The following is an 11,625-nucleotide window of genomic DNA, read 5'->3' on the forward strand; positions in this document are numbered from 1 at the left end:
AAGTGGAAGATTTTTGTTTTCTCTGGAGAAATTAGAATTGACGTGTGTTCTTTGGTAAAGTTCAGAAGTGAACTTGAACTTTTCTTCACTTCGTTGAGAAAATTTTAAATTGAACTAGAACTTTTTCCGGGAAAATATTTGGAACAGAACTTTAATTTTTTTCATCTCTTTGAAAAAGGTCGGAATTGAATTTAAGAAAATTTAGAATTAAATTGAAACTTTTTATCTTCATGGAAAATAATCACAATCATAGTATAACTTTTCCTATCTTCTATGGAAAAATTTAGAATTAAACTTTAAATTTTTATGTGTTTGTAAACTTAAAAGTGATATGGAAACTTTTTATTTTCTCTGTAGATATTAGAAATGAATTATGTTCTTTGATAAAATTCAGAAGAGAACAAGAACTTTTCTATATTCTATGAAAAATTTAGAACAGTATTTTAAATTTTTTCATCTGTTTGAGAAAAATCTGAACTGAAGTGGAAAATTTTTATATTATTTTGTGAAAATAGAAATGATCAATAGCTTATTTAATTTTCATTGAGAAAATTCAGAATCGAAGTTGAACTTTTCTTCACTTCTTTGAGAAAATTTAAAATTGAAGTGAAACTTTTAATCTTCATAGAAAATAATCACAATCATAGTATAACTTTTCCTATCTTCTATGTAGAAATTTAGAATTGAACTTTAAATTTTTTATGTCGTGTCGAACTTAAAACTGAAGTGGCAGCTTTTTATTTTCTCTGGAGAAATTAGAATTTAATTGTGTTCTTTGGTAAAATTAAGAAGAGAACTTGAATATTCACGATCAAAGTATAACTTTTCCAATATTCTATGAAAAATTTGGAACAGAACTTTAAATTTTTTTAATCTATATTTTAAAATTCGGAAATGAATTTAAGAAAATTTATAATTAAAGTTAAAATTTTTATATTCATTGAAAATAATCACAATAATAGTATAACTATTCCTATCTTCTAAAGAAAAATTTAGAACAGAACTTTAAATTTTTTATGTCTTGGTGAACTTAAAACTGAAGTGGAAGCTTTTTATTTTCTCTGGAGAAATTAGAAATGAATTATGTTCTTTGATAAAATTCAGAAGAGAACAAGAACTTTTCTATCTTCTATGAAAAATTTAGAACAGTATTTTAAATTTTTTCATCTGTTTGAGAAAAATCTGAATTGAAGTGGAAAATTTTATATTATTTTGGGAAAATAGAATTGATCAATAAATTATTTAATTTTCATTGAGAAAATTCAGAATCGAAGTTGAACTTTTCTTCTTCCGGGGAAATATTTGGAACAGAACTTTAAATTTTTTTATCTCTTTGAGAGTGGTCAGAACTGAATTTAAGAAAATTTAGAATTAAAGTGAAATTTTTTATCTTCATAGAAAATAATCACAATCATAGTATAACTTTTCCTATCTTCTACGGAAAAATTTAGAAGTGAACTTAAAATTTTTTATGTCTTGGGACTTTTCTTGTTCCGGGAAAATATGTGGAATAGAACTTTAAATTTGACTCTTTGAGAAAGGTCGGAACGTAAAAAGTTAAGAAATACCATGTTAAAAAATTCAAGAAAGTATTTACAAATTGGGGATGGGGACTCTTTGAGGTTGGAAAATGGGTTTAGGAATGACATTATGAATGGAACTTGTTCAGAAAATATATAATAAAGCCATAAAAAAGTATTAAAAAAATGGAGAGGGGACTCTTTGGGGGGCCCGGGGAGGGTGTTTGGGGGACCCTTGGGGGAGGGTGTCCCTTCTGTGTCTCAATGCACAAAAAATATTAAAAAAATGGGTAGGGGGAGGGGAGGGGAGGGGGAGGTGACGGTGAGGAGTGGGGAGGAGAGGGAGGGGAGGGTGGGGGGTTAGGTTAGGTTTCCTAAAATCTTCTTTCAAAATGTCTCTAACTGTTTCGCCGAAATAATCCCATAAAATATCTAAAACCGTTTCGCCCAAATAATCCCTAAACGTAATTTCAGCGTGTTCCTTTTGTTTGGCATCTCTGCGCTAACGCATTTCAAATTTCTAGGAAACCCTTTCCTACGTTAATCTCTTCATCTCATAAATTTTCCTAGCTAAACTATTAGGGTTTCGTTAGAATATCAATTTATCTCTTCGACTTAAAGCTCCGTGAAGCCTTATTTAAAAATAGAATTTCTATCTCTTTAGACTCCCGCATAATTCCAAGATAACAAGTGATGTCAATTATAATTCCTGACACTAAAGATCAATGAAGCCATATTTAAAAATAGTATATTAATTTTTCTCTCTGACCTAAAGAACGTTTATCCCTCAGACCTAAGATTAAAGAAGCCTTAATGTTTCTTAATTCTCCCCTTCGTCAATTATAATTCCTGACACTAAAGATCAATGAAGCCCTATTTAAAAATAGAATATTAATTTTTATCTCTGACCTAAAGAACGTTTATCCCTCAGACCTAAGATTAAAGAAGCCTTAATTTTTCTTAATTCTACCCTTAGTCAATTATAATTCCTGACACTAAAGATCAATGAAGCCCTATTTAAAAATAGAATATTAATTTTTCTCTCTGACCTAAAGAATGTTTATCCCTCAGACCTAAGATTAAAGAAGCCTTAATGTTTCTTAATTCTCCCCTTCGTGAATCAATAATTTCCCCTAGCGATTATGTAAATCAATTTCTCAGGTTAAGCTAACCAAACAACAATGAAGCCATGTTTGTTTCTTAAGGTCATTGAGCGATTACGTAATCTTTCTCCCTAGGGACTCTATGACCATATTGTTTCATAATTCCCCACGCTCGTGAATCAATAATTCTCCCGTCGATTATGTAAATCACCCCTCATGCCATTACACGTGGCCAAACAACAACAACAACAGATCGATTGACCTTGACCACCATTAGACTCGATCGATAATCCTTGAATAAATTATGTCCCGTCAGCATTAAACTAAATTGTAGATGGCAGCAGGGGTGTTCGTTCTGTACCTCCTGACCCCTCTCTACTGAAGTTGTCTTAGAAACTTCGAAAAGTAGTCATTCGATCTGAAATTGAAAGGGCTAGTGCCCTTTTTGATAGTCAAAAGTGTTTGGAAGGCAACCAGCCCCCAACGTCCATAATTTTCCTAACATATCCAATTTGAATTTGGAGATAGCCATTTTGTTCAGCTTATTTGAAAGTTCCGAAAATTTATTTTTAAGGGCGACACCCCCCCCCCCCGCCCAGCGCCGCAAGGGCATGGGTTTTAAGTTTTGCCCGGGGGGCATATAAGGTTTTTATAGAAAGGGTGTCGCATTATTTTTGGAGGTGGCTCATTGGATTGGTAATCAGAAGTTCCAGTGCCCTTTTTAAGAGTAACAGTGGACGGAGGGCGTCTCCCCCCCCCTCCCCCAAACTCACACATGTCTTAATGTCCCGAAGTGCATCCAATTGAAATTTTGAGATAGCAATTTTATTTAAATTAGCTCAAAGATCCTATAACAAGGCTATTGGGGTTGAAACAAACCGCCAAAGCCGGGGGGAAAGGGTTTTAAGTTCTGCCCTGGGGGCATTTAAGGTTTTTATAGAAGGGATGGTTGTATAAACTTTAGAGAAGTCTCATTTGGTTGAAAATTGGAAGTTATAGTTCCTTTTTAAGAGTCAAGACTGATGGAGGGTAACTAGCCCCCTCCCCCCACCTACCCCTCTTTTAAACAAACGGATCTGATTGAAATTGTTAGATAGACATTTTATTTAAAATAGTATAAACAATATTAAGTGTTAGAAAAGATTTGAGAGAAACAAGCCCCCCCTCCATGCCCAGACGGTCCCCCCACACCTCAAATCACAATGTGAAGAGAGTAATTTTATGTTAAGCATAGTTGAAGAGACCCGACTGTCCTTTTGTTATTATGAAACACCCCAAAGCCCTCATTGGAAGGGTTGTAAGTTATGCCCTAGGGACATATAAGGTTTTTTTTAGAGAGGATTATCCTATAAACTTTACAAGGGTTTCGTTGTAAAGGTAGTGAGAAATCTCACTGCCCTTTTTAAGAGTAAAAGTGACCCAAGGGCCGCTACTTTACCGCCCCCCCCCCGTCTTGTTTTCCCGACATGCTGACAATAAAAATTTTGAGACAGTCATTTATTCAAAATAGTCTAGAGATCATATACTAAGGCTTTTGGCGTCGTTACAAACCAACAGAGTCTGGGACAAGGGTTGTAAAATATGCCCTGGGAGCATTTAAGGTTTATACGGAAGGAATCGTTGTATAAACTTTAGAGGTGGCTCATTTGTTTGAAAACTGGAAGTTCTAGTTCTCATTTGAGAGCGAAAAGTGATGGAGGTCTATTAGCCCCTCCCCCCTCCTAACTACATTTGTTTCATGAATCGCATCTAATTGAAATCGTGAGACATCCATTTTCAAACAAAATAATCTAGATAACATATAACAATGCCTTAAGGGTTGACACAATCCCCCATAGCCCTGGGACAAGGGCTGTAAATTATGCCCTGGGGGTATATAAGGTTTTTATGTAGTGGGTTGTTGTATAAACTTCAGTTGGGGGTCATTTGATTTGAAATGGGAAGTTATAGTGCTCTTTTTAAAAGTCAAAATTGATTTGAGAGTAACTATATTAACGCCCCTCCCTCTCACGCCCATAAATTCCGAAAAATAAAAAACAAACCAACGTTTTGAGACATCTATTTTTTTTCAACAGTGTTGAAAGGGTCCTGCATTATTCGTTTGTGGATCTCTCCCCCCCTACCACAACCTCCCCCCTCACCCCCTCCGCCGGAGGGTTCTGGGAGTGTTGGACTAAATCAAAACATGATATGTGTATATGGGTTGTGAAAAGGGTGTTACTCGGGAATGACAGAGTATATTTATTTGGACATTCCAGGAAATTGTAAGGGGGATGATTAATTGACGAAAAATGGCAATATTTGCACGCCGCTGCTACTATAACTAATGCTACTACTTCTGTAGCGGGTACTGCTAAGGACAAGGATATTGAAATAAACAACTGAGGAAATTTTGAGGGGAAACGTTGAACTAAATCTAAGTATATTATGTTCATGCAGATTGCTGATACGGGCGTATCAGCAATATTTAAGAACGCATTATCTTATCAAGAGGAAACTCCCGAGGTATCATGAGTAGGATATTCAGTTGACCAAAAGGCAAAATGTACCTGTTGCTACTGCTATTAATACTGCTGCTACTACTACTAATAATAATACATTATTAATGCTGCTGCTGTTCCCACGACTGATAGTGTTGGATGATAATTCAAATAAATATTGTGTCGATATTTAATAATTGATTTCGTTATTTCTGATCAGTTTTTTGCTCAGATTGACTAAGTTTTGCCAAAATTCAATAACAAAAATTGAATTTTTTTTTTTTTTTTTTTTTTTGTATATTTTTATTTTTGGTTATTTTTTGCTATTCGAAATCAGTCGCATTTTAATAAATTCCCCTGAGAGTTGATTATGCCTTTCAGTAATTAAATGATTTTTTTCTTTCCACTGAAAGTACGGAGCTACATTAAAACTTAGAAGAACAGAAATTGTTACGTGCATGAGAGGGATAACCTTTCCTTAATACCTCTCTCTTCATACCAAAATTTCTTTCCGTATTTTAAAAATCTCCTTACTCTAATTAAACGGCTCTTTTTTCCTGGTGTTGTTCTTAAATAATTGGGGGGAAAAGTTACAAATAACATAAAAAATGAGGTATTGGATAGAGGGCCCCACTCTTCATACACGAGACGATTTTGGTTCGTTTTAACTTCGAATGTTGCTCCTTACTTTTAGTTGAAAAAAACTTTATTTATTTAACTGTTTTTCATATCATGCCGCAAGTCCTCCCTCCATGGAAAATGTTTCCTGGAAATTCTCTCCTCTCAGTGTCTCAATGGAAAGTTTCTCCACGTAAAATTCCCCCATAGAGAATCTCTTCCGTAAAAACATCCTTCCCCATGCAAAAATCCCCCAGACAATTTTAACTCCTATGAAAATTTTCCCTTGGTAATTTCCCCTTTATATCTCCACCTTTAAAATTGAGTTGGCAAAGAGAAAAACGGCAAATACAAAGAATTTAGTGTAAGAATTCGGGTAAATTCTCCCGTTTATGAATTTCCTTTGAAAGTTCATCCCGGAATGAACTCATACATCCCTCCCAATGGATAAATTTTCTCTTTAAAAATTTCCACTGCAGAAAATTCCTCCCGTAGAAAAGTCACCCTCCCATAAAATGTCTGTTTACTTCCCAAAAACAAACACTAAATGTAGACACTACACATATTTCATAACTTACAACCTTTCCCCTGGGGTTTGTAGGGCCGTGTCATCCCCAAAGGCATGAATACTGGACTTTACAACTATGCTGATCATTATGGCTGTCTCAAAATTTTGATCGGATGACTTTGGGAACAAAAGGGGCGTGGTAGGGGGATCTAGCCGCCCCCTAATCGTTTTGGTCACAAAATGGGGAACTACAACTGCAATTTTCGTTTGAGCGAGCCCTCTCCCGATTTTATATATACGATCACCTTGACAAAAAAAAAAAAAAACCCCACATACATGATCTTTCTTCTGGAAAAAATTACACAATTTCACATTTTTTCAGATGGAAGCCAGAAACCCTTACAGTGAGATTCTCTGATATGCCCAATCTGATAGTGCGATTTTTATTAAGATTCTTTGTCTTTTTATGGGTGTTTGTCGTTTTTAGGGGAATTTATCGCCCTTTGTCAAAAGTATAAAAATTTTCTCATACTTCCATGACTTGTGATGGGTGCATGATACTAGATAAATATTATATATCTGGAGCTGGTGTAAAATCCAATTCACTCGATGTACCTATTGTTATCAAAATTCCGTGCTTTAGAGTTTCGGTTGTTATTCGGCCGAGCTGCTTCTTACGTAGAGTTTGTTGCCACGAACTATATGCTCAGACTTGGAATTCACTTTGAGAAAGGACATTGGTGGTGGACATGGATATTAATTTTATGGCAAATTTATAGAGGTATCTCTGAGACCCATATTACTAGATTTCCTTGACTTGAGTGGATCAATTTTTCTTGGAACTACAGTCTCCTTAATGAAAATCTGGAAAGCCGTGACAGATGCAAATGCTGACGAAGCTTGCCTTGCATTGACTACTGAATTGCAACTGCTGACAACTGAAACTTCTTTATGTAATACCACAAACTGGCTTGATTCTGTAGTGAATGAATTGCAGGGCTTGTCATGGCACTTGCAACACTTGATTCAGATTCTAGAAAGGCCAATTCCATGTCTCTGGCTATTTGACTCTCAACTTGGAGAAGATCGTCAGGGGTTATATATAAATTCTTGTAACGCGAATTGAATTATGTGGCAATCGTGACGAATGTGATCTAAAAAAAGGCCTCTAAGCCTCGAAGGTATTTTATCTAGCCAAGCCTATCGGAGGATCTCAGCAGCATTTGAGAGCCCTATCTAAATAGTTTGTGAACAGGCTATATAAAAGTCCGGATATAGCTGTGTATGCTGTGTATCAGCATAAATGAGTTAATGGATTGAATACAATATTTTTCTTCATTACCGTCTACGAAAAAAATTTCTTTGTTGGATCTTTTCTTCTGGATTTACCGTTAGATACAAAAAAACCAAAAATATTTGTTTTGATATTTGATATTTACGTTTCGATATTCGATATCGATATTTCGTGTGATATATCGATATAGATATTTAATATCGCCCAATACTAACTGCTACCACTACTGCTATAATACTGGTTCAATTCAGGCTAAGCCCATGAAGCTGAAAACTGGACAGAATACTGAGGGGGAGTTTGAACTAAATCAGAACATACTCTGTTTATACAGATTGTGAAAAGGGTGCATCTCAAGAATGAATTTTTGTATTAATTTGGAACTTTCAGAGAACACTTAAAGGGAAGATCAATTGACAAAGGTGATATACACATGTCACTATTTGCAATACTATCACTGCTACTATTACTAATACTACTACTGCTACTAAACTACTCCAACCAATACTTCAATTCTAGTAAATTGTAGGGCTTAGAGCATTAAGATGAAAAGGGGGTCAAAAGCGCAATGCAGCAATGTTTTTAGAATGGTGTTTCGTGCCAAGGTGAAATTTCCTTGACTTTAGGAAAGGAATGCTCAACTGATCAATAGCCAATATGTACATGCTGATAACGTAATTAATCCTCTGCTACTTTTGTTACTACTTATACTATTTCAACATTTACACTGGAACTACTTTTCCTTCTACCACTGCAACTGCTGTGATACTATTAGGCTACTATTAAGGATAAGCCTATGAAGGTAAAATTTGAGAGAATCTTGATGGCAAATTCGAACTTACCAAAGACACTATGTGCATTTAGACTGTCAATAGAGCGTATTTCAAAAATTAATTAGTGTATTAAGCTTGACCATCGGGCGTTGAAGGGGATGTTAAAAAAAAAAAAGATGGTATATGCATACTCCAACTGATGCTGCTACTTTCCGAACAGAAATTGCTACTATATAAGCTAAGGGTATTAAGGTGGCGCTATAAGGAATGTATAGGCATATTTTGAACTAAATCAAAGCGAAATATGATCTTGTTGTCAAAAGATTGGCAAAGCAATATTACAATAACGACTATTATGAGGAATTTAGACCTTGGTTTAATTGATTGACTTGGATCTTTCACCCATGCAGTCATTAAAAATATATGTATGGCGTATTTTGCTCTATTTAGTTGTTTTATTAGAAGTTGGACACTTTTGAAATCATCATTCAGATTTGAAAGATCTGCATACAGTGTATATTTCCAAAAAATATACTTCGAATTCATTTGACTCTCTACTTCTATTCTTTCTATCCTAGTAAGACCTAACTGGTCGCTTTGTCCCCAAGGACTGTACAAGGAAAATTTAATTGAGGTCGTCTGGTCCCATCTTCTGAATAAGTTGCGCATAAAGGAAAGAAAAACAAATCCGACGATATCCATTATATATTTTCCGATATCTGATAAAGGCACTGACCCCTATATCGGTCAGGGAATATTGGCCGGTCCATATATCGATCGAGCCCTAATTGTTATAATGCCAATTTCTTTGGTTTTCTTATTTTATTAATTTCAGAAAAGAAATTTAATTCAATTTTTTTTCTACAGGGATGTGTCATTCTACTTTGCTCAGGTCTGATAATGTGAGTCAGCAAATACTCTTAGGCCCAAAACCGATCGTTATGGTGGGAAAACTGACAGAGAAGTCTATTGAAGAATTAACAGTTGGAATCTGGCGTTGCGGATCCTGTGGAAAAGCAGAGAAATCCCTTGTGATTTTAGATCTTCACATTGACACTGGATGTGAAGAGCTTTCACTAATAGAGTGTGATGTCTGCCCTGCAGTAGTTCATAATTACAGTAATTTTGTTGTTCATTTCATGGATCACCAAATGGGAGTGACAAGGAAATGTGTCATTTGTTTTAGAGAATCTATTGGTGATATGAGACAACATCTAGTGTTACAAGATCACTTTTTGCCAACCATTTCTGAACTAGACCTACAGGAAAATGAATTAGTAGTTTCACAGAATCCATCTAGTAGCGGCTACTCAAATTCATTAAAATCGGAATATGATGAAAAAGGTTTAGACGATCCAAAAACATACCTGCACAGTAAAAAGCACAGAAAATTAGAAAGACCTAAAAGTATACACACAGGAAAAAATATATATGAATGTAATCTGTGTAACAAATGCTTTCCTTAACCAACGCATTTGAAAAAGCACCAAACTGTGCATACAGGTGAGAACCCATTTGAATGTGATATTTGTCAGAAATCTTTTTCTGCATCAAGCTCTTTGAAGCAGCATCAAACTGTGCATACAGGGGAGGGTCCATTTGAATGTGAGATATGTAACAGATGCTTTGCTTCAACAAGCCATTTGAACCGGCACCAAATAGTGCATACAGGTGAGAGGCCATTTAAATGTGATATTTGTAAGAAATGTTTTTCTACATCAGGCAATTTGAAATTTCACCAAATAGTGCATGCAGGTGAGAACCTACTTAAATGTGAGATATGTAAGAAATGCTTTTCTTCATCAAGCCACTTGAACAGGCATCAAGTTGTGCACACAGGTGAAAAGCCATTTAAATGTAAGATATGTCAGAACTCTTTTTCTGCATCAGGCTCTTTGAAGGAGCATCAAATTTTGCATACAGGTGAGGGTCCATTTAAATGTGATATATGTAAGAGATGCTTTTTTTCGTCAAGCAATTTGAAACAGCACCAAATTGTGCATACAGGTGAGAGGCCTTTTGAATTTGATCTTTGTAAGAAATGTTTTTCTGCATCAGGCTCTTTGAAGCAGCATCAAATAGTGCATACAGATGAGGGCCATTTGAAATGTGAGATATGTAAAAAATGTTTTTCTACACCAGGCAATTTGAATCACCACAAAATAGTGCACACATGTAAGAAGCCTTTTAAATATGATAGATGTAAGAAATGCTTTCCTTCGTCAAGCTATTTGAATTTACATCGAAGACTTCATACTGGTGAGAAGCCATTCAAATGTAATTTATGCCACAGAACATTTTTAAATAGGTCGAACATGAAATAGCACCTAACAACCCATTCTAGGAAGAGAACTGATAGTTAGTAATAAAAACTTTGGATGAAATAGTGGTTTTCGTTGACAGAAGTTGAGATAGACGTCGAATTATTAAAGCTGTTCCATGCAATCTAATTCTCAAATCTGAACTGTTTGCTATATGTATCACTGAAAATTTCTGGTTTTTCTTATTCTTTGACAAGTAAAGCTTGATCTCCGAGAATTCTTGCATTTGTAAAACTGCAGAAGCAGAGCCAGTGCCTATTTTGCCTTCTAATTTGTAGTGCCTGGTAAAATATTTATTTACTTTGGTAATTTCAGCTCAAATAGAATTCTTGAGTGTTCAAAACGCATGATTTTGTGGGTTTTGAAGTCTCCAACCGTTTAGCAAGAAAAACAAGGTCCTGTGGTGCTTACCTTAGCTCACAAAAAAAAGAAATGCAAAGTATTAGTTTTTAAATAAATTAGGTTCAAAAACGTCAAAAAGCTTTATTTTCGAATGGTTTGAAAACTAAAAAAATGTAGTACTTTCGAAATAAATCGTTAATAGTCAATTATCTTGTGAAATTACTACATATACGAGTTATATTATGCTGATCTTATATATATGCTGATCTTCACAACAGATGAACACCAATTTCTCAAGTGTGTGTCAGCTAGCCACTTATTCTTTTGTTCTTCAAGTTATTGTTGGGTTCTAGGAAAAATTTTATTTTATCTTTGAATCACCTTTTTGATCTCCAATTGCCTTCAAATGGCTCACAAGACTGATAGACTATTTGAGTCTTTCATCAGTCTGAGACTATCTCATGTCTTTAATCACAAGTAGAAGTAGTATTAAAAATTAAAAGAAGAGAAATTGTTCTGTATATGAGAAGGGCTGCTCCCTCCTCAATACTTCGCTTTTATGCTAAAGTTTAACGTTTTGTCCCAGTTGCTTAAGACTGCCTCATGAAACATAAGGGTTGGGCCATTCAATTAGAATCTGAAGGTTTTTTAAAGGTACTGAAAACTTCA

The 11,625-nt window shown here is 35.0% G+C and overlaps 1 protein-coding gene across 1 annotated transcript in view; it reads left to right on the top strand.

The window, feature by feature from the left end:
- The window catches only part of LOC148942265 (uncharacterized), a 53,548-nt gene extending 42,261 nt beyond the window's left edge, over window positions 1–11,287 (top strand). The window contains 1 exon segment of the mRNA XM_089103275.1: window positions 9,161–11,287. Within this exon segment, the coding sequence (XP_088959401.1) occupies window positions 9,161–10,617 (1,457 nt within the window). The 3' untranslated portion in view covers window positions 10,618–11,287.
- Window positions 11,288–11,625: the final 338 nt, after the last annotated feature.

This window comes from Artemia sp. Qi Xiang Cuo, chromosome 17 (genome assembly GCF_049724085.1).
Source record: "Artemia sp. Qi Xiang Cuo chromosome 17, ASM4972408v1, whole genome shotgun sequence".
Lineage (NCBI taxonomy): Eukaryota > Metazoa > Arthropoda > Branchiopoda > Anostraca > Artemiidae > Artemia > Artemia sp. Qi Xiang Cuo.